Source organism: Pelmatolapia mariae, linkage group LG16_19 (genome assembly GCF_036321145.2).
Source record: "Pelmatolapia mariae isolate MD_Pm_ZW linkage group LG16_19, Pm_UMD_F_2, whole genome shotgun sequence".
NCBI classification, from domain to species: domain Eukaryota; kingdom Metazoa; phylum Chordata; class Actinopteri; order Cichliformes; family Cichlidae; genus Pelmatolapia; species Pelmatolapia mariae.
Genome location: NC_086241.1, coordinates 6,596,321 through 6,621,660, shown reverse-complemented (window position 1 = coordinate 6,621,660; position 25,340 = coordinate 6,596,321). Strand labels below are relative to the sequence as shown.

The following is a 25,340-nucleotide window of genomic DNA, read 5'->3' as shown; positions in this document are numbered from 1 at the left end:
CATCGGGGGTCGTCTGATTGCTGGGGTTTCTGTCTAATATTGTAGGGTCTTTACATTATAAAGCAGATTGAGGCCACTGTTGTTCTAAATTGGTGCTATATAAATTAAACTCAGTTGAATTTATTGAAAATGGATTACATTGGATATAGAACTGCCAAGCAAGGAAGAGGAAGACCACAGAGGAGGTTCAAGGATGCAGGGGGTTTGTGTCACAGAGGAAGGTGCTAGGGATAGGTTAAGATGGAGGCAGATGATCCGCTGTGGTGACCCCTAAAGAGAACAGCCAAAAGGAAAAGCAGGAGAATGTATAGGCCTGTTGAAGTTTTAGAGTGAAGTGACCACTAACCAATTATCTGCCATTTTTGCTGTGACCATTTGCCAAAACTGGTTGCCAGGGAAAAATTTGTATTCCTCAACCAGTTTCTCTCTGGTTGCTTGAGGTTGCTGAAATTAGTCACAAAGAAGTGCAAATTGCTGCACCACAAAAATCTTTGCAATCGCTTTGTTCTCTAGCAGATTGCAGCAGTTGACCATAATTTGCATGGAAGACACCGACTGCAAACACTCACCAAAGTCTCTCCAAGCATCTATGAAACTGTGAAAAATGCAACAAAAGCACAAACAGAGAAAATTCGTCTTCAAAATAAAAGCACCACCTTTTGAAACATGTCTGGAACACAGAGGCACAACTTTTACTTTGAAGGTGAACGTTTTTTGCACTTTTAAAAGTTTTATTTCTATTTTACTATTAGTTGGAGGGTGTTGTAGACAATTCTGCATCTTCCATTCAAAGTACAACAAACAGCAACAATCTGCAATCATAAGGATGTTTTTGGAGCAGCACCTTCTGTGTGACTGATAGTACCAACAACCACCAGCAACCACTTGCCAGGTTCTGATCTGATATGGTAGACAACTCCAAAGCAATGCGTGCATGATGTGAAGCCCAAATACTGTATATTAAAATATAGTTGAAAGAATTAGAAATAAAACATACTGGAGAGTTCTGCATCAGCAAAGATGGTGGTGAAAGCGTAAAAGTCATCAAACTGTTTAAGCATATGTTTTTTTTATACGACATATATGTCATTATAACAATTTTATGTTCTGGTGACCACAATAAAGTTAATTTAGTTAACTGAATGAGTGGCAAGACTTGCTTCTACAACACAGATTTTATAAGTTGTTCACAGATCCAGAATCCAATGTGGAAGTGCCTTAAACATGCTTTTCTTTTAATGGCCAGCAGAGGGCGACTCCTCTGGTTGTATAGATCAGCAGTCCCACATGAAGTGGGACATGAAGTTCACTTTGTAAATTATGTTTTTTATTGGAGTCTGAAAGAAGCATAAACCACAGTTTGCTTCAGCATGTGATTAACAATTCTCTGCACGCATGTAGCTCGTGACGTCTGGTTTCAAAACGGGAACATAGTGAAGGTGAAAATGTTCACCCTGGACTTTGCTCAACATTATGATGTCACAATTTCTTTGGCCATCTTTTATATGCAGTCTATGGTATTTAAAGTTACATATTGTATATACAAGGCATTTAAATGCTTTAAAACAGTTACATAAATAAATTTTAACTGATGCATTAAAACACCATGACGCATGTGTGACCTACACATTTGTACCGTTTCCAAATATTTTTAGTGCTTCATTGAAGTATAAGTATTCTTTTGTGAAAATATGTGACAAACGTGCCAAGAAATGTAACTCCTTTAATATTTTTGTGTACTTTTGACTCTATTAAATGTATTGTTTCATATGTGTAACATGTAAAAACTACCTGCAGGTCTGTGATGCTGTAGATTCGAAATTTGAAGTCGTAATTTATACTTAATTTCAGTACTTTTCAAAATAAATATACTTTTTTAAATTTTCCATCATCAGCTGACTCTGACAGAGCAGAGGCTTTACAATTTGCCAACTACAATGATATATCTAATTCAACTACAGCTAATATCAGTAAAGACTTAACCTTTCACTTTAAATTAAACACTTTTATTTTTAGATCTAGTATGATTTTTTTGCATGCCATTCTTTCTTTTAAATTGAATCAGAGAAAAGCCAAAGACCAAGGGAGAGCAGAGTTATGTCAAAAGTTAAAGATTAATGGAGCGTTTTCTGCCCACGTGATGCCACATACAAAAGAAACTTTTGGTTATTGCGCTGACCTAGTGGAGCTGTTTACCTGCTGCTTGCTGCTGCAAGTGAGTTTGGAGGTAAAACTTGTGTACATAGTGCACATTCGGATGACTTGCATTTGTGCACTTTGTCAACAGAACAGTATTACAGCTGTAATTACAGCTTGCATGGATGAAGCCTCCCCGGGCCACAATAAACACTCAGTGAACGCCTGCATCTATGTTTCTTTTAACTGCACATTGTATGAACTCTGATCAGCTGAGTGAGACCCTCACTGAAACATCATGACTGCTCTCCAGTGACATGGTTTAGGTTTTTTGAGTTTTTTTTAGCACACTCCAGTGAATAATACCCACACATACAGCCCTGTATTGTGCTCGGTCCTGTGGGGGCAGGTTCTATGTGGCTTTCATATTATACCACAAAGATCAAGTGCTTTACTTTTGTTGGGTTTGATGCAAATTTAGAGCTGTTGTTTTTATCCATTTGCAACACAAAACTCTGCACAAACTCAACTAAACCTTCCAGTTTTACCGCCTCAGCCCTGCGGTGTTACGAAAGCTTAAGTATGAAAACAAAAATGCACTCTGTGAAGCTCCTAATCTGTCTCAAGGTCAAAAACACCCACAAACACACTGAACGCAGTCCATCAAAATGACATGTGACGAAGCAGAGCCTCTTTGCTCTTTGTGGGAGAATCTCATTGCAGTTCTGTTGGTTACTTAAATCCTTACTTGTTGCAAAATTACTCTGAAATCTGATGACCGGTTGCATCACATTCTGAAGAGTGTAGAAAGAAAAACTGCAGCTTTGTGATGCATAAAAACAAATGCATCTCCAGAATTCTTTATAGGCGAGCACTGACGTCTAATTTGGCACTAAAGTATTGTTTATGATGTCCAAAATGCTTGTGATGTGTTTTAATGATCTTCATCTTCTTCCTTTCATAAATGTTATTGCACTGGGTAAAGTAGTATAAGCAGGAGATGGTCACTCATTTCCTGCTTATTTATAGGCATGAGAAAAGTTTATTCAAGGCTGGATTTCCAAGAGAAATCAAAGAGCAGATGCCTGAGTTGGATCTGTCCAAAGGTTGCAAAACTGCTCCACAGCACAATTCTACATTCAATGATACAGCTTAACCTGAGCAGAAATATAAAACCAGAAATTTACTGTGCCAAGCTAAGATGTAATCTGGTTCATAAACTCTTTAAATCTAATATTTGAGTTGTCTGTGATGCAAAATGTTAATTCATGGTTTTAAAAGTTGCTAACTAGAAGCTGGATGTTGTTGTTTTTTTAAACTTTCTGCAAGCTGTGTAATTTGTTAATAATTTTTATCATCTTATCCTTGTTAATACAAGGACCTTCCACTTAGAAGAAATGTGAATAAGATATTCATTTACTGGGTTATTGGTGTCCTGCTTAGGATTATATAAATACAATGCTCTCAATGGACTTTCCACCTTTTTGGAACACCCAATGGAAAAGTTAATATTAGATGAATGGTAGTGCTAAAATAATAAACATCACAATTTCCAGTTCCTGAAAATGTGCTTACTTAGCATCTGATAAGAGGTTAAAGGTTTTATACATTTTTTGTATGCTCCATTAAAACCATTGACATTGATCTTCTTGTCATGATCCAATGTTCTGCTGGGACACCTGACTTTCATTTGGATATTACTTAGACAAGCACTGTCCACCTAAAATTTGTTGCAGACTAACTCTGCACTTGTATGGAAATAGCACCCGCTGCGAGTCTGTGGTCTCCTCCTACAGGACAATCTGTCCTCTTGCACCTTACAACAGCTCGAGGAACATAACAAAGACGTTGTACCTACCACCAGTGTCACCAGCAGCCACTCTGAGGCCACACTTTAGTTTTGGACTCAGCATTCATGTTTTTTCCTTCTCCATGTTTGTTTTCTTGAGTTGGAAGTCTATGGAGGCCTAAGGTATCAGATAACACTAATACAGTATTGCACAAAGCTGCTGCAGCTCAATGAACTTTAATTGTATAAAAATAAAGACTGAATATAGACAAGGGGGTGAAATGAACCATTGCAAAGACAAGTCAAAAAGTGAGAGGGCTTTGATATTGATGCAATTAATAAACTGCAAACAGGCCATATGGTGGAGAGGTATATTTCAGTAGCTCAGATTAGAGAAGATAAAGCAGTTGGCTACGGCTCCTTGTCTCAGCACATTCCTCAATCAAACTGGACACAGCTCTAACTTTAAGCCTTATCGAAATCTAGCTGGATGACTTTGAAAAATATTAACCTACTAAAAGCTTATTATGGAGGGTGAAACTGATCAGATAGACCAAAACTGTTTTTTGTAGCAGGTTGTAAACTTGTTTATTTCTGCTGTAGAGTTGGGAGTCTATGCGACTTGACTAATTTGTTGAGGAAGTCTCAAGTGGCCACTAAAGGAACTACAGTTTTTGTCCCCAGAGCACTACCGACCCAAAGGGGATCCCCCTGAAGACGCCACCCCCCGGGAGGTCCTGTGTTTAACAATACTTTGGTGGTTTTAATGTTGAGTTTTACCATGATAACTGGTAATTACTAACAAATCCACTAATTTACAGACACAAAGAGAATCACTGCAGCTTCTTTTAGCCCAGGTTCCTCCCAGTGGATTAATCCAGCCCTAAATTTAACTCTTAATGTGTGATCCAAGCAGGTTGGAGGTTGGGTTATTTTAGGACGAAGCTCTGTGAATGCACATGAAAACAAATGCAGTGCATATGCATACTGTGCTGTCTCATTGCATGAGGGAGCAAAACTGACAGCGACAGGTAACATAAGCACGTATTTTGAGCCGGGTGATGACAATAGGCGCTTCAGTTCCTTTGTGATCTTTTTCAGAGCACTCAACCGTCTCAAAGCCTGCACACACTGAGCCGCTACAAACAGATTACCAGCTCCACTATTAGTGGGCCGCTGTGTCAGGTAGCTGTCATCAGCGGTCAGGCGGCTGCTCTGTCATTTTGTGGCCATGTGACCTGCAGGTACGTCTGTCCCTGAAGGGATCCCGGGATGTGCAACAACAAGCTGTGTTTACATCGGCTAAATTTGTACTCCTGGATAAAAATATGAGGATGACCTGCCTCTTGTGGCCCAACGTTGTCTCACATTTACCAGCCGCAGCTAAAGAAGGGATCCAGGTGCAAGATGGGAAATCTCTTATTCATCTATTCTTTATGCTTCTCCTCTTTTTTGTGCTCTGTTGCAATGAAGGTATTAAAGAACAGCTCAGTCATATTTCAATAAAATCTGATAAAATCCAAATACCCGAGGCATTGCTCTTGAGGTCTCAAGGTCACACCACCTGATACAGAAAGATGACCAACCATCTGAGTGACCAAAGAAACAATGGTCGTAATCACCGTTTTGGGAGCACAACAGGGCTGCGGTAGGTTTAGTTTTTGTGGATATAAGGCCAAAGAGTTTTATATGTGCCTGACAACTCCACCACAGAACAATAAACATCAAAGGTCACAGTCTGGCCGGCTGTGACAACCTGCGGCCTCCGTTCCTGAAATGACAGCCCTCGCTTTCAGGGAATGAGACTGCAAACATCTGACAGCTGTTTCCGATCAATAACGCATTGCAGCTGAGTGGACAGCGAAGCAACGTGAGGCTTCAGGAAGGTGTGTTTGTCAACTTTAAAAGGTGCTTGACCGGCTGCTGGAGCAAAAAATCAGCACTGATTTTGTTTTTATCAGCAGTGGAGTTATGCATGAGCTCAGACTGTTACGGCAGCTTTTCGCGGCTCTAAGGAAGGTCGGCCCACTGCTTTGGTTTGATTTCAGATTGGACTGGAGACTCCTAATGGCTTTGATGGTCCGTAACGACAGTAATGAATACTTGGCCTAAATGTCATTAGGATGAGTCTAGCTAGCTCAGCAGAGCCACAAGTTCACCTTTATAGACCGAATGTCAGGTGTGCTGTGGCATCTAGCCCACCCGACATCTGCAGTAACCCAGAGCTTGTGATGTGTGATCTGCATATTTGCTAACTGAAGACGTCCAGATTAGACCCAAGTGTGTCTCCTGTGTGGGGCAGGTTGACATCTGTGGTTCTAATTGAGAGAAAAGTGACAGTCATACCTAGACCTCACTTTCCCCGGGCACAGCTCTTTTAGGGCGGTCCAAGCCTGCTGAGAGACATAATCGCTCCTTCATGACCCGGGTCTATTGAAGGGTCTCCTACCAGTAAAAAAAAAAAAAAATGCCTAAAACACCTCACCTAGGAGGAATCCAGGAGGCATCTTGGACATACATCACCTGAACCACCTCAGTAGGCTCCAAACAAGGCTGACTTTGATAAAAGCCTAATGAGATGAACATAGATAGACAGCCATGTTTAAGTGAGTAAATGGACTTTGGCTTATTTTGAAACTCTGACTGGTCTTGGTGCACATTAAAATAATGTTAATTAGATAATGCTTCAAGGTAACTGCCAAAACAAATGCCAGGGGTTTCAGGCTGGCTACCTTTGGAGGTTGAAGAAAGTCTTGGAAGCTTGTGGTGACCCAATGATGTATATGGTGCATCCAAGTGCATTGTGGGATGGCAAACATGGCATGAACAAGCATATAAAAAACATAAATAAATAAAAGAAGGAATCATATCATATTTAAGTGGTTTGCTCTGGTAAAAAAAAAAAGAAAACAAAAAGAAAAAGTAAAAAAAAAATAGACCATGCACAAATTAATATCTGTATTTTTTGATACAGATGAATGATTCAGTTGAATGGCTATATCACCGCCCACCAGCAGGAGGCAGTAGAGTTCAAACTGTGTGAACCTTCAGCACCCGGAAAAGCTTCATTCTGGTTAGACGCATGCGCTTACTCTGTATGAACCGGGTTTGATTTTATTAATAAAAACTCTGGACGGTTTTTCCTACGTTTCTTCGCACCATCATGTCTTCAAAAAGCTGCAGCAATGATGAGCAATTTGAAGGACAGGCCGCAGTAAAAGAAGAACTGAACAAGAAGGTAGCGTTAGCCCAAATATGCTAATACGGCTAATGTGGCTGTTACAGGCCACCGGATGTCTCCCAAATACATAGACTTTTGGTTATTTTCGTTGTATATAATTATTCTGGCGCTTTTGTTAGCTTTATGTATCTTAACAGATTCAGATAGTGTAGTTTTTATCGGTGAAATTTTCCGTGTTGCCAATTTACAGATTAAAGAGCAGAAGGTTCTTGTGGACGAGCTCTGCAATCTGAAGAAAAACAGGGTAAGTGGAGGAAGTGGAAAAGTCTCAAAATTTATTAGATCACATCATTATCTGTGCAGTTATGATGGGAAACACGCAAATCACATCCCTATGTTGTTAGGCTGGTGCAGTCATGTGTTTTGAAAGTGTAAATGTGGATTAATGCAGATTGTTTCCCCCCTCAGAAAGTCTACATCCAGCAGAGGAACAGTAACATCTTCTTCGTGGGAGACAGAAGTCAGACACTCACTTCGTGCAAAAGTAAGATGATAAAAATGTCTCTGGTTGAGAGGTGAAAACTTCCGTGTTGGAAGTAAAGATGAACAGAAATTCTAAAAAAAAAAATTAAATGAGAGTTTATTATTTTTGAAAAATGTGATACATCATGTGTCAAACAGGGTAGAAGCAAAAAACAGATTTATCCCGCTTTGTTTATTTCTCACGAATATCTCGTCCAGTCCAGAGTTGTTCTGATCAAAACTCCATTAGATTTTCAAGGATATGTCGATCAAACTTCAGGCGTCATTATCAAGACAAGCTAAAGATAGAAAAGTCACCAGCATCACTGTGGGGGTGTTTCTGAGCCGCATTGTTTATTTGAAGTTTATGCATCAGAAACCGCTCAATAAAGGACTTTATTCAGACGTAGGTTTGAGAAATATTTGCAGTGAGGTAAAAACAAACACCGGAAATGTTGGAAAGTCTGGTTATTCTTGGTTGTGTCAGTGCCTGGCTGTTTTTGTGTGTTCTGTCTTTGCCGGCTTTTCCTGTATTTGCTCATTTTGAATTTGATGCCAGTAAAAGTTGGGAATGGGGTCCCTTTTTTTTTTTTTTAAAATAATTAAACACTCAGCAGCGTGTTTTATGTTATAATAGGAATGCAGTGAAGGCACAATGTTATGGCATCATGTAACTCGTGCATTGTTCTGTTTGCAGAGGAGCTCGATTATATGAAAAAGGAACTCCAGGATATCTGAGGCCACAGCAGCGCCGCGATGTGCGGGATCTTCTGTGCGCTGAGTCTGGCGTCCACTCACTCTCAGTGGAACCAAAGAGTTTATGAACATTTAAAAAGGAGAGGGCCCAATTCGAGCCGGGACCTCGCCATCACAGGCTCAGATCTCAGCTATCGCTGTTTATTCTCTGCTCACGTTCTTCACATGAGAGGTCTCCTCACTGCTCAGCCGCTTCAAGACGACGCTGGAAACATCCTGCTGTGGAATGGAGAGATTTTCAGTGGCCTGCCGGTGACGCCTGAGGAGAACGACACCGCGGTTGTAGCTCAGCGGCTATCATCCTGCAATGCCCCTTCAGAGATTCTCACTGTCCTGTCTGCTATTCGTGGACCATGGGGGTTTGTTTACTACCAGAAGGCAGGAGACTACCTGTGGTTTGGCCGAGATTTCTTTGGTAGGCGGAGCTTATTATGGACATTTGACGCAGAGGCCGGCGAACTTACTCTAACTTCTGTGGCTGCTCACACTTCTGGTCCCAAACAGTGCGTGTGGCAGGAAGTCCCGGCAGCTGGTGTGTTCAGGGTTAACATCAAGATGGCAGCAGAAGCTGGCTGTGTGGCATTTGAGGTTTATCCATGGGCTCATGCAGAAAGTGATGTCAGTAATGACACCATACCTCAGGTGTTGGAGTCCGTCCCGAGAGGCTGCAGTGCTGTGATGAACCAGTTGGGTCTTGAACTCTCTTCACCTGTTCCACCTATGAATGTGTCTCTTCCAGAAACATTAAATGATACAGAAATTCACTCAAACTCATGTCTGTCTGTGGAGGATCTGGAGAAGCTGCTGGGCAGTGAGGAGAAAACTGATGAGGTGAATCATCTCATCAACGTTCTTAGCGAGGCAGTGAGGAGACGCGTTCAGTCTCTACCTTTCAGGGCTCTAAACCTCTCTCCTCCTGCTATTGACTGTGCTCGTGTTGCCATACTTTTCTCAGGAGGCATTGATTCAATGATCCTGGCTGCTTTAGCTGACCGTCACGTACCTGCGCACGAGTCTGTAGACCTGCTGAATGTGGCCTTTAAACTACAGGAGCCCAAAAAGCAGAACGAGTCCTCGAGAAAGCCCAAAAATAAGCCCATAGATTTAAAAGCTGATCGGGAAAATTCCCAAGTGTTCAGCCCCTTTGACGTTCCTGACAGAATCACTGGAAGAGCTGGGCTCAGGGAACTACAAGAACTGAACCCTGAGAGGAAGTGGAACTTTGTGGAGATTAACGTAACACAGGAGGAGCTGCAGGAAAAGCGCCTGGAGCGCGTCTGTCACCTGGTGCATCCGCTGGACACGGTGCTGGACGACAGCATCGGCTGTGCTGTTTGGTTCGCTGCAAGAGGAGTGGGATTCATCGCAGAGGGCAACCACCAGAGGCCATTCACGTCGTTGGCAAAGGTGACAAACAAAGAGCGGAGTTTCTTTTGTAGGAAGGAGGTGTGAGAGCTCAGTGTAACTTTTTTTAACTTGATGAAACTGTCCTTTGAGGAGGATTCTCAGGAGTAAAAGAGTTTGGGTCATAAATGGTGTTAAAGGCCAGTTTAAGATAGATTAGGATTATTGTGAGCTTTGAATCATGTAAAGCTAGAAAAATACAGAGCTGGTGGAAAGCAGAATTAGTTGTTATCAGAGACGTTTCTGATTTGTGCAGGTCATTTTGACTGGAATTGGAGCAGATGAGCAGCTGGCTGGTTACTCCAGGCACCGAGTCCGGTTTAAGACCTCTGGACACGAAGGCTTGATCCAGGAGCTGGCCATGGAGCTGGGCCGGATCTCCTCCAGGAATTTGGGCAGAGACGACAGAATGATCGGGGACCATGGAAAGGAAGCTCGGTAGGTCTGCAAGTGAAGCTTGTTTTGTGTGTGTGGTGGGTAAGATGTTTATTTTAATGAATCTGGGGTCTTTATAACATCCCATGTGTATCCTTGATGTCTAACAGATAGGTGGAGTTTTCCTTCCTGATGTTTAAAAAAGAAAAAAAGGGCACAGCTTTTACAAATTTATATCATGTTTTTAAAACATTTTACTGCCACCTGCTGTCAGTAAGCGGAACCATTCAGTGAAAAACTGAAAATGAAATTAACTTGAAATAATATTTTTGTTCATGTCTGGTTAAAATTTAAGCGGCATGCTGTTTCTGTTTGATTGAAGGATGTGCCGTCCGTTTCTGTGAATTTTCTACAGGCGGAGATTTTAAACTGAGGTGTCTGTACACTGATAATGAAGATAAATACCACACTTTCATAGCTTTAATATAAGGTTGTAAACTGGAATGGGTTTTGAAATTCTGGCCGATACACAAATTATATTTAAAAAACAATTTTGTATTTATTATGATAAAGTCTCAGCTTTTTTTTTTTCCCTCTAAGTTTGAGCTCTTTAAATATCCGAAGTGGAATAAATGTCGTCTTATTTGCAGATCGGCTGGTATAAACTGTCAACGTATATATTGACAAACTTATTTATTTGTCAATAAGTGCAGTTAATACAGCTCCCTTCCACAGCACTCTGTAAGGTGGCTAAAAAAAAAAAATCACAGTGGGTGTTTTATCTCATTCTTAAAAAATTAATGTCATGTATGAAATCATGACTGGTGTACTGGTTGAAACTGCAGCTCAGTGTAGAATTTATTTTGAGCACCGCAGATTAAAGGCGCTCTCCTCTGTGGACTCTGCAGGTTTCCGTACTTGGACGAAGACGTGGTGAGCTACTTGAATTCGCTTCCCGTGTGGCAGAAGGCCGATCTGTCGCTTCCTCGAGGAGTCGGCGAGAAACTCCTCCTGAGGATGACGGCAAGGCGACTGGGCCTCGGTCAATCGGCCGTCCTGCCCAAGAGAGCCATGCAGTTCGGCTCCCGCATCGCAAAGATGGAGAACAGCCGCGAGAAGGCCTCGGACAAATGCACAAGACTCCACATTGTTTAGATTAATAAAATAACATTTATAGAAAAGATTCATCATAAAATTAAAGGTGTATTTACAGTCACACACGATAATTTTCTTCTTGGATCAGTTTTAAAAAAATAAACTTCCTTTTACACCATGTACGACTCAACGTCCTGAAGTTTTTCTTTGAAGTACAGATCACATTCAACATATGATGGCAAGTTTCCAACATCAAAACGCCCAGAAATTTCCTGAATGTAAACAGGTTTCCTGAAAAAAAAGAAGAAATACAACAGTCTGCCATCATCTAAGCTTGAGTGTCATTTAAGTATATGAAAAATACAAGAACAGAGTCAAAATGAAACCCTGATTCCTTCTGAAACACACAAAAAGCTAAAGTTATTTATTTGGAGTAAAACTCAGATTTCTCTCAGCTGAAATTACCTCGGGATGAGCCAAGATACAAAGTTTCCGGGAGCGTCTTTCTCTGTGATTGGAGTATCCTGTGGAAATATTAAGCTTCTCGTTAATAATAAACACATAACTTAATTGTGGAGTGTCTGCTTATTTCGTTTACCTTCTTTTCCTCGAGGAAAGTGTCCAACAGAGGAAGACTTCTTTTTGAAAACACGTAGAAACAAGGGCACTGAAAGCCAAAAATAGTCAGCTCTGTGTTCTTAGTCTGAGTAGTAAAGTTCCATCTTTTATTTACAGTCTTTAACCCTAAGCTCCCTGAGTGTATATTTTACCACATTCTGAACATTTGTGTTGAACTTACTGCTCTCCTGGACTTTGTCTCTGAGGGAAGAGGCTTCTCCTTCATACAGAGGACACGAAGATCAGTGTCTGCCTCCAGGATTCCATATTTCTGGGTTTCTGAACACACAAACATAAAATACAGAACTAACTGGGAAGAAGACGCAAAGCCACGGCTGATGTTGGACACGTGAACAGCTTTATTAACCTCACCCTCGTCTCTGCACTGATACGACAGCACAAGGCAGCTGTCTTCACACTTTGACTGGACATCAGAGAACCTCTCTTTAACTTTCCTGAGGCTGAAATCTTCTTTGAAGAGGGTGTCACTGTTCAGGATGGACAGGGAGAGAGCTACATCTCAGAGCTGTTTACACACTCAAAACTACAGTTTACCATGAGCTAAGGAACACAAACTTACCCTCCGATAACTATGACATGATCTTCTATGTTAAAGTGCTTCACAGCGAGCTGCAGGCAGGCCACGGCGCCCAGTCGTTCCTGGTGAAGGACAAATCAGTCCAGTTAATCAACCAGATCTGAGAAAAAAAATCCCTGCCTGACATCGGAATCAACAGCTCAGCTAATGCACAAGAGCTTCAGCATATTTAATGAAACTATGCAAAAGTTTACCTTCATGCTCTGACTATTTTTCAGAATTACAGGCCCTCGAAGTGCACAGGAGTGGGTTGAAAATTTGTGCGCTTTAATTATTTTTTCCTCTCGCAATTTCACAAGTACAGGAGATATCCACAAGAAGTTTTCAGGACTGAAAACTCATTTTTACATCCACTCCAAATGTCACACTCTAAAGGCATGGGGTGTAAAATCAATCTGGTCGCAGTTGTTATCAGAGCTTAAATGTATTTTGGATAGAGCGTGGTCTGTTGAAAACCTCAGAACTGCGGGGCATGTGTAAAAAATCTTTAGATTACAGGTCAGAGGACGGTATGGAAGCGGAGTGTAAAGGATTACATCATTGCTTGTCGTCTGGTCGCTGAGGATCTGGACATTTGTGAAATTTGTCGCCCATTCTTCAAATGCCCTGAGGTACAGAGCATTGGTCTGTGGAGATCAGCAGAGGATAAGAGTGGGTCACAGACCTGCATGTTACTGATGAAGGTAGAAAATATCTTAACTGTAAACAGAACATTTGAAACAAGGACTAGACCAAAGCATTATAAGCAAACTTTAATCATTACATCAGAAGAGAAAGGTACTCATTGTGCCTCACATTTTATCTCTATTTGACTAACATGTAAAGTGAATCAGGGAACTATCTTTGATGTGTTTGCCCACCAGTGTTGGGAAGGTTACTTTTAAAATGTATTCCACTACAGATTACAGAATACATTTTTGTAACGTATTCCGTTACGTTACTCAATGAGAGTAACGTATTCTGAATACTTTGGATTACTTAACATATTATCATGCTTTTTTACAACTACATGAATGTACTATTGCTGTGTGATTTATTAGTATTACTGAAGGTTACTCGCCATACCAATACCAACTAGATATTTAAATCTTAATATAAAACGAGTAACAGTAGAGTGGACATTAGGTAAGGATGCACTTATTGCAGCGATCTCGTATTGAAAACTATTCCGCGCGTATATAAATCAGGTCCGCGGCTCCGAACCGTAGTAAAGGGACCTCTGGCTAATACGTTGGGTTCCATGTCGGGCTCGTAGCCGAAAACTAGCTTTACTTTGTTGTCTGGGTCAACATTGCTAGCGAGAGACAGAGAGAGGAGTTGAAAGGCTGCTCCAACGGAACTCACTGTTTCGGAGGAAAACACGAAGAAAGCCGAGTCTTAATAGCCTTGGCTCGTCAGGCACTCTTTTTAGCTGCAGTGGTTATTATTATATTTACTGCTCCCTCCTTTACTTTTTCTCCCTCCCTGGCGCTCACAGACACATAACGGGTATGGTAGTCCATTCTCCCTGCAGCACGGACTACACTGCCCATAAGGCTACATTCTTTAGGGCGATGCCTGTAGCACTCTGCCTATTGCCTTCATATTAAATAATTTTTTTAAATATTTCTTCACGTCATTATGAGACGCGAGATTGAGACAGGCATTTGAGCCTCTTAATGCGTGTTTTGTTTGGGTTTCCACCGGAATTACCAAAAATAGAGAGGGGATAGCCTAACATATGAAACAGGAAAAGACCGCGTGTAATCCCTTTATTTCAACAAAGTAACTGTATTCTGAATACCCCCCTTTTAAACGGTAACTGTAACGGAATACAGTTACTCATATTTTGTATTTTAAATACGTAACGGCGGTACATGTATTTCGTTACTCCCCAACACTGTTGTCCACACATATTCAAACCTGGTTCATCATTTTAACAGTTACGCAGAGTCGGATCAGATTCCTGTGAAATGGAGTCAGTTATTGGACCTAGTTACTGGTTATTTACCACGACATAGATGGTGTCCACGGAGCCGGACACTGTCAGCGCGTGGATCCAGTGTAAGCTCAAAGGGCACCGACCGACGGGCAGCAGCGGCTTGGCGACGTGCGCCAGGTGGGCGAACCTTCCGGTGGTGTCCGCCAACACATCTCTCTGGAGCCTGGTTCCGTACCCGGCGGCGAGAATCACGGCTTTCATTTGAACTCTGCAATCCGAAGGGCTCCCGGCGAACTGTCAGGTGCTTTACGGGGAGACTCAACGGCACATTAGCGGGTATAAACCGAGAGAAGTTGGGCAAAGTTTGAAAACGGTCCACGGTAGTGATGCGCGAATCATGAACGAATCGTTCAATACTCGAGAATCACTTTACTGACTCATGAATCATGATTCACAAGCCCAACTGACTCACTGACTCATCCCTGTTGCTGTTAGCAGCAATATATCTAGCTTATAATTAAAATTGTGGAGAAAAACACAACATCCAGTATCTTAACAAAAACATTTCTGCTCTGAACTGGAAGAAAAAACCCTGAGTAGAAGCTCACATCAAGACAATAGCTCCTCGGTTCACAGTAGCATCGCTCTGCTAACATGCTAACAGCACATTTGAGCTACTCACCCCCTCCTTTCCTGTGCTGAATCGTAGAGCCAGCGAGTCACTCAGGACTCGCTAACCCCCTCCCTCCTGTGCTGAATCGTAGAGCCAGCGAGTCACTCAGGACTCGCTAACCCCCTCCCTCCTGTGCTGAATCATAGAGCCAGCGAGTCACTCAGGACTCGCTAACCCCCTCCCTCCTGTGCTGAATCGTAGAGCCAGCGAGTCACTCAGGACTCGCTAATAGTGATGCGCGAATCATGAACGAATCGTTCAATACTCGAGAATCACTTTACTGACTCATGAATCATGATTCACAAGCCCAACTGACTCACTGACTCATCCCTGTTGCTGTTAGCAGCAATATATCTAGCTTATAATTAAAATTGTGGAGAAAAACACAACATCCAGTATCTTAACAAAAACATTTCTGCTCTGAACTGGAAGAAAAAACCCTGAGTAGAAGCTCACATCAAGACAATAGCTCCTCGGTTCACAGTAGCATCGCTCTGCTAACATGCTAACAGCACATTTGAGCTACTCACCCCCTCCTTTCCTGTGCTGAATCGTAGAGCCAGCGAGTCACTCAGGACTCGCTAACCCCCTCCCTCCTGTGCTGAATCGTAGAGCCAGCGAGTCACTCAGGACTCGCTAACCCCCTCCCTCCTGTGCTGAATCGTAGAGCCAGCGAGTCACTCAGGACTCGCTAACCCCCTCCCTCCTGTGCTGAATCGTAGAGCCAGCGAGTCACTCAGGACTCGCTAACCCCCTCCCTCCTGTGCTGAATCGTAGAGCCAGCGAGTCACTCAGGACTCGCTCACCCCCTCCCTCCTGTGCTGAATCGTAGAGCCAGCGAGCCACTCAGGACTCGCTAACCCCCTCCCTCCTGTGCTGAATCATAGAGCGAACGAATCACTCACTCACTCACCCCCTCCCTCCGGGCTCACAGCTTCTTCTTCTTGGTTGGCAACCAATGTTAAGGCGCATTACCGCCCCCTGGCTCACGGCTCAGTGGACATGTAGATGAGAAAATATATACTTGACACATTTAAGGAAAATACTAATAAAATAAAAATAAACAAGATAAATGTTCCCTTTAGAAATTTTTTTGCTCTTTTTTGCTTTATAAAATTGTTGTTTTCTTTTAGAATCACTCATCTTAGCAGTAGGATTTACATGAAAATAGAAAAGAAATTAAGTTTGAGTGAAAATGTACATTTTTTGCACTCTCTGGTCAACTGACTCAGTGAATCAAATGACTCAAAAAACCCGATTCACTTTGGTGAGTGACTCATTAAAACTCGATTCAGTAAAAAGAATCAAATTTACCATCACTACTCGCTAACCCCCTCCCTCCTGTGCTGAATCGTAGAGCCAGCGAGTCACTCAGGACTCGCTCACCCCCTCCCTCCTGTGCTGAATCGTAGAGCCAGCGAGCCACTCAGGACTCGCTAACCCCCTCCCTCCTGTGCTGAATCATAGAGCGAACGAATCACTCACTCACTCACCCCCTCCCTCCGGGCTCACAGCTTCTTCTTCTTGGTTGGCAACCAATGTTAAGGCGCATTACCGCCCCCTGGCTCACGGCTCAGTGGACATGTAGATGAGAAAATATATACTTGACACATTTAAGGAAAATACTAATAAAATAAAAATAAACAAGATAAATGTTCCCTTTAGAAATTTTTTTGCTCTTTTTTGCTTTATAAAATTGTTGTTTTCTTTTAGAATCACTCATCTTAGCAGTAGGATTTACATGAAAATAGAAAAGAAATTAAGTTTGAGTGAAAATGTACATTTTTTGCACTCTCTGGTCAACTGACTCAGTGAATCAAATGACTCAAAAAACCCGATTCACTTTGGTGAGTGACTCATTAAAACTCGATTCAGTAAAAAGAATCAAATTTACCATCACTAGTCCACAGATCAGCTTCTGAATATTCTCGCGAGGTTAGCGTCCAACCAGTTGCAGGACGCTAGTGGCCACGTGAGATCTACGGTCTCCTCAAACACGGAGACCATCGCTTCCGGTTGCTACTTTCTAAATTAAAAGTAATTCTCCGAGGAATTTCACTGTGAAAATAAAGATTTGTAGGATTTTAGCTGTTAAACAACAAAGCCGCAAATAATGGAACCATTTAAATAAATAAAAAAAAAACAATAAAAAGTGCTTGCAGTCATATTATTGAGCTATAGCTTGACAGTCAAATTCCATACACAGTCTAATCACACATAAAGGGCACTGCTAGGGGAAGGAGTTTGGTGTAAAATTGTTTATTTGTGAAATATTGCCAACGAGTGCAGTCCAGCTCAGAGATTTATTCAGAACAGAAACCTTTTTTTCTTTACACAAATGTGCCAGCAAATGTACAGAATATCACTGTATTACTAAACTGCTGCACATACCAGTGTGCACATCTGGAAAGAGACATAAGTAGTCCCATTAGAAACACAACAAACAAGAGTATGTATGTAATGTGGGATGTAACTGTAGGATCCAGTGATAGCACGAGGATATTTACAGCGAGTACCATCTTATTTTAATTTACCTGTAATCTGTGTGGTGATAATCATGGCGAAATGTATTTGTAGTTACTGCAGCAGTAGATACATTTTATTATTAGTTTGTCTGTTGTTTCATATAAAACGGAATGCATTTTAATGCATATTTATTTACTTTCTAAAAAGTAAACGTCAGTTAATTTCGCTGTTTAACAGAAATGCAGGAGTGTTACTGTTTTCCTTTTTTCAACCGCAAAATATCCTACCTAAACATTTCTTTATTAACCTGTTTCAAGGAAAACATCAGCCAATGTATCATTATTGGATTTTCAAATATTCACAAAAGTCTTGGAAATCCTACTGTCTGGGTTCCTATAAAGAAGAAGATGTGGAAAAATAAATGACCCAAAAGCAAAAATATCTTCTTCCATCATGTTGTTTACTTTTCAGTCTTAGCACCACATGTGACAGAATACAAATTCAAGTCCGTTTGTGTCTCCTGTGAATTCTTCACTGCGGGGCCAGTGGGATGCCCCGGGCATCGGTCACTTGGCCCTCCTGCAGGTTTTTGACCAGCTGAGCCAGCCAGCGTTTGGTGGTGGTGTCGTCCTTCAGCACCTGGGCGAAGGTGCTGTCCTTCAGCTGGTCGGGTAGACACTGACGGAGTGCCTCTCTGGCTCTGAGGAAGGAACAACACAAAACCTCCTTTTAATATCACTTCAAATGAAATTGAACTTCAAACTTGATGAAAACACTCAGTGAAAGTGCAGATATATCCTTTCCAAATAATTAATGTCAGGTTAAAAAGAAGAGTAAGGCAAAAACAAAATATCATCAGAATAAACAAAAATATAATTGTCCTAAACGATGAACAGCTTCAACATGTAGTGCATTTTTCTGTCTATGTAGTTATTCCCAAGTGTTTCAAGCAAAGCTGCAGCTATTACATCTAATACAACCTGTTATCATGAACTGTTTTTACACACATAAACATCTCATGGTGTAAAAACTACCAGTGTATTTTTGCAATAGCTCCTCCTAGTGACAAGCTGATTGAAGTCTTCAAACAGCGAAGCCAGTGTTATACAGAACTCGCAAGCACACAATAAACTGTAACAGAGTAAAGATGCTCTACCTGAGATTATCTGAAAGGCGAAGGTAGCAGCGGACGACGTGCTTCAGCAGCCGAGCTGATGGTTCTTTGGAGAGCTGCAGCACCATTTTACCCTGAAGATGCAAACATGATGGAGACAACAGCTACAGTTACATCCAGCAAACAAAGATCCCGACCCACACGCCACAAATCAACAAATTATTATTTGAAGAAAGCACTCAAACTACATTTGAGTTAAAGGTCAGTGTGAAAGCCTCAGAAAACTCTTGTTAATGTCTCGATTTGACTTTTTTCCCTCCTAATGATTTCACCAGGTTGCCCACACCTCACAGTTTGAGAACCACCGAACTGGATCAATATTTTTATTCTGACTGAAGATTAAAGTTCAGCTGTGAACACGTGACAGGATTTTACAGCGTGCTGTTTACACATCAAAGGTAATGAATGTGACATGGGCTTATTTTCTTCTGTCCTTGGTACATTTATTTGATCAGCTCCCTGTAGATGGCTAACATAAATCAAATCAGTGGAGTGCAGTAAATATTGTTACTATGCTGCTCTCAACTTCTCAAGGGTTTATTTTTTTAAATTTATTTTATAGGCTCAATCATGTGACATGAACCATACTGCATGCCACCGCAGCCTGGGCTAATTTGTGATGTCCGTGCCCAGTTGGATTTTTAAAACACCAAAAAGAAACATAAACAAGAGACTCTAGGGTTCAAACTGCAGTGCAAAGAACTGATTCCTTTTGAAAAATCAAGTTTAGTTTTAATATGAAGTTTACGTTCTGAAGTATTTCATTTGCTGATAATGACTGAAAATTAATAATAATTAAAAAAATCTAACTGTGGACCATTTCTGCTTGGACATAATTGACAGCGAAGTAAAGATGTGACTTGATGCAGATTTTCTTCTGGTCAGTTTGTAAAAAGCTTTGAACAGACAACTGGTTTTTAAATATCAGTCAGTGCCTGTTTATTCCGAACGGTTATCAAAAGTTTTTAATTGTGTCTGGACTTTTCAACAAATTACAAACAGAAATCAGTGTGACTAAACCACTCTTGTTGTAATCGATGATGTGTCAACATGGCACAGAAAGTCTACCTGATCATGTCCATGCATATCTTTACAGCAAACACTTACAAGGATCATTGCCACATGGGAGAAACGCTCATAAGTCTGGCATATGTAAGCCAGCCCTGTGTCATCAAGCAGTATCTTCTGCAGTATGAAGGTAGCAACCTGAAAAAACAAACATGCGTATAAAGATTTCTCGCTAGTAGGTGTCAATATTATGCTGCGGGCTATCTGTAAAGGTTTAGACTATTTTAAAAACAGAATAGCTCCGTACCGTCTTAGAGAGCTCACTTCCTGATTCCATAATGCGAAGACAAAGCGGGATGATTTCAGTTGTGAGAAGAAAGTTAATCACTTCTTGTTCATCCGTTTTGACCAAGGCACCTGCATTAAGTACAAACAGACATCTTAATACCTGTACACACACACTTTGAATGATAAAAACTCTTTTCATAATACAATGAGAGGAGAGCATACCTATGACTCCAAGGCTGGTGAGGCGCAGGTACTCGAATGGGCGCGTTTTGCTCACAGTGTGCAAAAAGGGATAAAGGAAAAGGGGAATGTGGGCTGCAAGGAAAGCCGACCTGGCAAGATATTAAAAATTAAAAGAAAAAAAACTTTTAAATCAGTGTAACCACACTCATATCAAACACATATACCGTATTTTTCAGACCATAAGGCGCACTGGATTATAAGGCGCACTGTCCATTAACGGGTCTGTTTTCATACATACATATAGGGTGCATCAAGCGAAACAAAACAGTCAGATAAGTCAAACTTTACTCAACTCATTCTTCTTGATTCCTCCACTTCCGTACCATTGATCCATTAATGTTTAATTCTCTCACAGCTGCTCTTTCCCATGTTGTTGCAGTATATTAATGACTAACCTCATATTGTGGATGGATTATCTCAGTTGTTCTCCTGACTGAAGTTTGGTCTGTTTACAGCATCCTGCCACACGATTGCATTTGTTCCTAACCATCGGGAACCCTCATGTTAACTTTTATTGAGTGGAAAAAAGTTAGCGTTCATCCTCCAGCTTCACTGTGTTTATGTTATGCTAACATAGCTGTGTCGCTAACGATCACAGCAGTGATGTTCGTTGGTTTACTGAAGTTGGACTAGCTGGTATTTAGTGATGTGCACATCACTAAATACCAGCTAGTCCAACTTCAGTAAACCAACAAACATCACTGCTGTTTAGTTTTCTGTCTTCATTTATATTGTAAGTGCAGAGCCCCGCAAGGGACATGGGAGGAAAAAAAAAGACATTAAGATGAACTTTTGTGAGATCTCGCAAATGTTTTTGCTGCATCCTTCAGAGGCCACCAGCTCGAAGCCAACCGGGAGGTTAAGGCACGATGTGCCTTGTTCCCCCCGGTTGTAGTGGGATTCGACCTCCTGTTAGCTTCGAGATGGTGGGTAACAGACGTCTCTGAAAACGTCGGAGCACTTTTGCAAATATGTGATGTCTTGATAAACCAAGCAGATATTTGATGTTTACACAGCTACATTCACGCCTGAAAATATCTTAAAAGTTTATTTTGTGACCCAGAAAAAGTAATATTAAAACTAACTAGCTGGCGCCATTGTTAGAAGCGAATTGGCTGGGCCGCGCTATGAATTCTGGGATAGGTTGGGTAACGAAGGATACACTGACCCGGCCTTCAAATGTGACCTGCGAAGGATATCAGTCTATTTTGTGAGATCTTGCAAAACGTTTGTGAGATCTCACAAAACTTCATCTTAATTTTTTTTTCTCCCATGTCCCTTGCGGGGCTCGGTATGGGAGTGATAGCAGAGCTGTACATTTTAATTCTTTCAGAAATCTCTCAGTCAGAACATGCTATATCATGTTTAGATGGAAACTAGCGAGCTAACTTCCTGCTAACATCTAACTCTGTTAAATTTAATAAATTCTGTTTTCATGGATGCCTGGATGTTAAACTTAATTGTTACACCTGGTAAAGCAGCAACTAGGGCTGGGCGATATGGCCTCAAATTCATATCGCGATATAATTTGAAGCATGTGCGATAACGATATATATCACGATATATTCTTTTCTTCTGTATAACGTATTTTCCACACTATAAGGCACACTTAAAATCCTTTAATTTTCTCAAAAATCGAGAGTGTGCCTTATGTATGAATTCTTGTTGTGCTCACTGACCTTGAACCGATTTTGGCTTGTAGAAATCTGTTAAAAAATGTTTTAGTACAACTTTGGTAAGCCTGCTGATGGACTGCTTGATGGATTGTCAGAGCATTACGGCTGCCGTAGTGAGGAGTAATCTGGGTCCAAAACTCCGTCCCCTTCAGGTCCCAAAGTCAAACGAACACTGAGAGTTAAAAACGGTCTAAATTCTTTCATCTTTAATTAAATCATCAGCGTTGCTGCTTTATCGGGTGTAACAATTAAGTTTAACATCCATGCAAACATGAAAACAGAATTTATTAAATTTAACGGAGTTAGAAGTTAACAGGAAGTTAGCTCGCTAGTTTATACCTAAACATTTCATACCATGTTCTGACTGAGAGATTTTTGAAACTAATTAAAACGTACAGCTCTGCTACCACTTCCAACATAAATGAAGACAGAAAACTAAACAGCAGTGGCGTTTGCAGGGTTACCGAAGTTGGACTACCTGGTATATAATGTTGTGCTACGTGATTGCTAGCGACACAGCTATGTTAGCATAACATTAGCACAGTGAAGCAGGAGGATGAACGGCAACTTTTTTTCCACTCAATAAAAGTTAACGTGAGGGATTCTGGTGGTTAGGGACAAATGCAATCGCATAGCAGGATGCTATACACGGGCCAAACTTCAGTCAGGAGAACATAATTTACTGATGATAATGGTTGTAGCCGCTGTGATACTTTCTACCAAAACAGGCGCAGCTTGATGACATCATCAACATGCGCTATCGCGATAGAGCGATATAGTCAAAATCTCTATCGTTGGCCAAATCTATATCGTTTCTATCGTATATCGTTTATATCGCCCACCCCTAGCAGCAACACTGATTATTTTATTAAAGATGAAAGAATTTAGACAGTTTTTAACTCTCAGTGATAACGCAGTGTTTGTTTGACTGTGTGACCTGAAGCGGACGGAGTTTTGGACCCAGATACTCCGAGTCTGCGAGGCTCCTGACTACGGTAGCTGTAATGCTCTGACAATCCATCAAGCTGTGCGGCTTCGTAACTTACTAAAGTTGTACTAAAATATTTTTTTGACAGATTTTTGAGCGCCGTGTACCACATAAAATCGGTTCAAGGTCAGTAAGCACAACCAGAATTCATACATTAGGTGCACCGGATTATAAGGCGCACTGTTAATTTTTGAGAAAATTAAAGGATTTTAAGTGCGCCTTATAGTGCGGAAAATTAGGTACTTTCATTTAAGGCTTAAAAGCCTTGTTTGTATCAGTGAAAAGAAAAGGTGAGGTAAAACATAAAAAAAGAAGCATGGTTTGAGTTTAGTTTTCTGAAATTCCTGATGGAAACAGAACAAATGAAGGCAAATAAAGTGGATAAAACTCAATCTGCTCTGTAGTAAAGGTTTTTCTTTAGTATTACACAATTAAAGCTTCTAATTGTCCCCTTACCGTGTCTCTGGGTGTGAGGCAACACACTGCAGGAGTGCCAAGGCGTTGCACACTCGGTTAGACTGATGTGCTGTGAGTGTCGGTGGGTTAATGGATGGATAGATGTTCACTATTTCCTACAAAGAGAAAGGAATGCATCAATGGTGCACAGCAAACGACACTGGGCAAACAGAACTATAGAGATGATGGATTACTCCGTCATCTCTGTGGTTTTAACTCACAGGTATTAACTCAACAAGTGGTATAAACTCTAATGGTAGGTAGAGATAAAAAATGCTTACAACCATTTCAAGACCTAGTGCCCTGGAAGAGTCTTATAATTCAGGTCAAGTTTTAAAATATACTAAGAGCTCTTAACAACAAGCAACAAGTACCAATGTAACATATTATGTACATAAAAATAAATATAGCAAAACAATTCAAAGTAATGAACAAGGGTTTAGTAGCTCACTTCATGTGAGTGGTCTGTAAGGCCTAGTTGCTGTGCAAACATGGCATGACTTGTAGTCCCTGACACTAATGGTTGTGCTGAATCTTTGTAAAGCCTATGGCGTAGCTTAGGTAAGTAGCCATGCTGTCAACATAATTTATGTGTTTGTGCATTATGTGTTAATTAGTGTGTCTTCTGGTGTTTTATATGTGGAGCCAGCCGACAGGAACAAATAAAATGCTGGTACTTTATTACCTCTATATCTTTCTCCAGTAATTTGTTGACATTTGTGAATCCTTATATTGAGGAGATTCCTTATATTGAGGAGATGATTGTTATTCTGTCACTGAGAAATTCAAAAACTAAGATGAAATTAACAGGGGGAATCTATAGTAAATGGTAAATGGCCTGCATTTGTATAGCGCTTTTCTAGTCCATAGGACCCCAAAGCGCTTTACACTACATTCAGTCATTCACCCATTCACGCACACATTCACACACTGGTGATAGCAAGCTACATTGTAGCCACAGCTGCCCTGGGGCGCACTGACAGAGGCGAGGCTGCCGGACACAGGCGCCACCGGGCCATTGGGTAGGCCAATCACAGTACGTGCTGTGGATGCTGTGTGTATTAAATTTCTAGAAGGGTGCATGTCCAGTTATGCCATAGGGTTAAAGATTCAGGTTTGTGGTTCCGATGTAGATTTGAAGCATAACCCCCCCCCCCCCCCCCCCCCCCCCAAAAAAAAAAAAACCAAACAAAAAACAAAACAAGATCCTGATTTCCAACTGGTAGAGAGAGGCAACAGATCTTACCTGCAGGAGAGCAGCGATAGTGCCACAGGAATGCCAAAGCATCGGTGCCAGGTCTGGCACAGATTCGCGTTTCTTGCTGAGCTCCAGCAGGGCATTCTCTCTGGTCTCTGGGCTGGACAACTCATTGATCCACTGGTAGATCTTTTCCCGGTCTACTTGAGCCAGGGCTGTGACATTAGATACAGCCTGTAAAAGGCAAAATGAGTTTAAAAAGCATGTCGTCTTGGGTCTGTGTTTGAGAATGGGTGGTCAATGTTTAATGTAAATCAAACAAAAGGATGAGGAAGCTCCATGTTAAGACGGTTCGAGACTTCAAAGCAAAGTAAGGTGAAATTACACTCACCGCTCCCGTTGCAAGCATTCTCCGAAGCTCTCTGTGGCGTCTTTATGTCGTTATAAACAACTAAATTTGATTAAGTGTGGTGAACGTGGTTGCAATGCAAGTAAGTTGGCGTAACTAGCACAAAGCTAGCCCGAGCTGGCTGCTAAATGTCCTGGCCTATGAAGACAAGTACCCGTGTACATTAACATAACTTCAAATTCGCCGAAATAAGGGGAAAAGGAACACTAGCAGTCTAATTTGTGCGCTTTAAACCACACTAATTAGCTCAAAACTAAACGTAATTCATACTAAAACTAAAGCGAGGCTTAGCTTGGCAGACCCGTAGACAGCCTTGATACAAATAAGTGAAATATCGCGAGATGAAGATCCTCGGTCATTACTTCC

General features: G+C 41.3%; 4 protein-coding genes across 5 annotated transcripts; 2 read left to right on the top strand and 2 right to left on the bottom strand.

Annotated features, from left to right (window-relative positions):
• The first annotated feature begins 6,994 nt into the window (after positions 1-6,994).
• LOC134645999 (ASNSD1 upstream open reading frame protein-like) lies at positions 6,995-8,435 on the top strand. Its single transcript, XM_063499653.1, has 4 exons — positions 6,995-7,163; positions 7,357-7,410; positions 7,575-7,650; positions 8,326-8,435. Exons 1-4 carry the CDS (start codon positions 7,089-7,091, stop codon positions 8,364-8,366), a joined length of 246 nt encoding a protein of 81 aa, XP_063355723.1. The 5' UTR covers positions 6,995-7,088; the 3' UTR covers positions 8,367-8,435.
• asnsd1 (asparagine synthetase domain containing 1) lies at positions 8,385-11,440 on the top strand. Its single transcript, XM_063499649.1, has 3 exons — positions 8,385-9,791; positions 10,045-10,226; positions 11,072-11,440. The coding sequence occupies exons 1-3, from the start codon at positions 8,385-8,387 to the stop codon at positions 11,316-11,318; spliced, it is 1,836 nt and encodes a 611-aa protein (XP_063355719.1). The 3' UTR covers positions 11,319-11,440.
• Positions 11,312-14,844, bottom strand: zgc:136439 (uncharacterized protein LOC678627 homolog). Its single transcript, XM_063499652.1, has 8 exons — positions 14,465-14,844; positions 13,011-13,100; positions 12,457-12,536; positions 12,249-12,364; positions 12,058-12,155; positions 11,857-11,925; positions 11,724-11,782; positions 11,312-11,549 (listed from the first exon to the last, which is right to left on the bottom strand). Exons 1-8 carry the CDS (start codon positions 14,654-14,656, stop codon positions 11,429-11,431), a joined length of 825 nt encoding a protein of 274 aa, XP_063355722.1. The 5' UTR covers positions 14,657-14,844; the 3' UTR covers positions 11,312-11,428.
• A 3,131-nt stretch (positions 14,845-17,975) lies between these two features.
• cnot9 (CCR4-NOT transcription complex subunit 9) lies at positions 17,976-25,286 on the bottom strand. 2 transcript variants are annotated; one of them, XM_063498500.1, is made up of 8 exons: positions 24,957-25,282; positions 24,614-24,799; positions 23,368-23,483; positions 20,227-20,336; positions 20,024-20,133; positions 19,816-19,914; positions 18,691-18,782; positions 17,976-18,234 (listed from the first exon to the last, which is right to left on the bottom strand). In XM_063498500.1, the coding sequence occupies exons 1-8, from the start codon at positions 24,972-24,974 to the stop codon at positions 18,066-18,068; spliced, it is 900 nt and encodes a 299-aa protein (XP_063354570.1). In that variant the 5' UTR covers positions 24,975-25,282; the 3' UTR covers positions 17,976-18,065. The 2 variants fall into 2 exon arrangements, with proteins under 2 accessions (XP_063354570.1, XP_063354568.1); XM_063498498.1 differs by having other exon boundaries at positions 20,024-20,336; positions 24,957-25,286.
• Between the last annotated feature and the right edge of the window lie 54 nt (positions 25,287-25,340).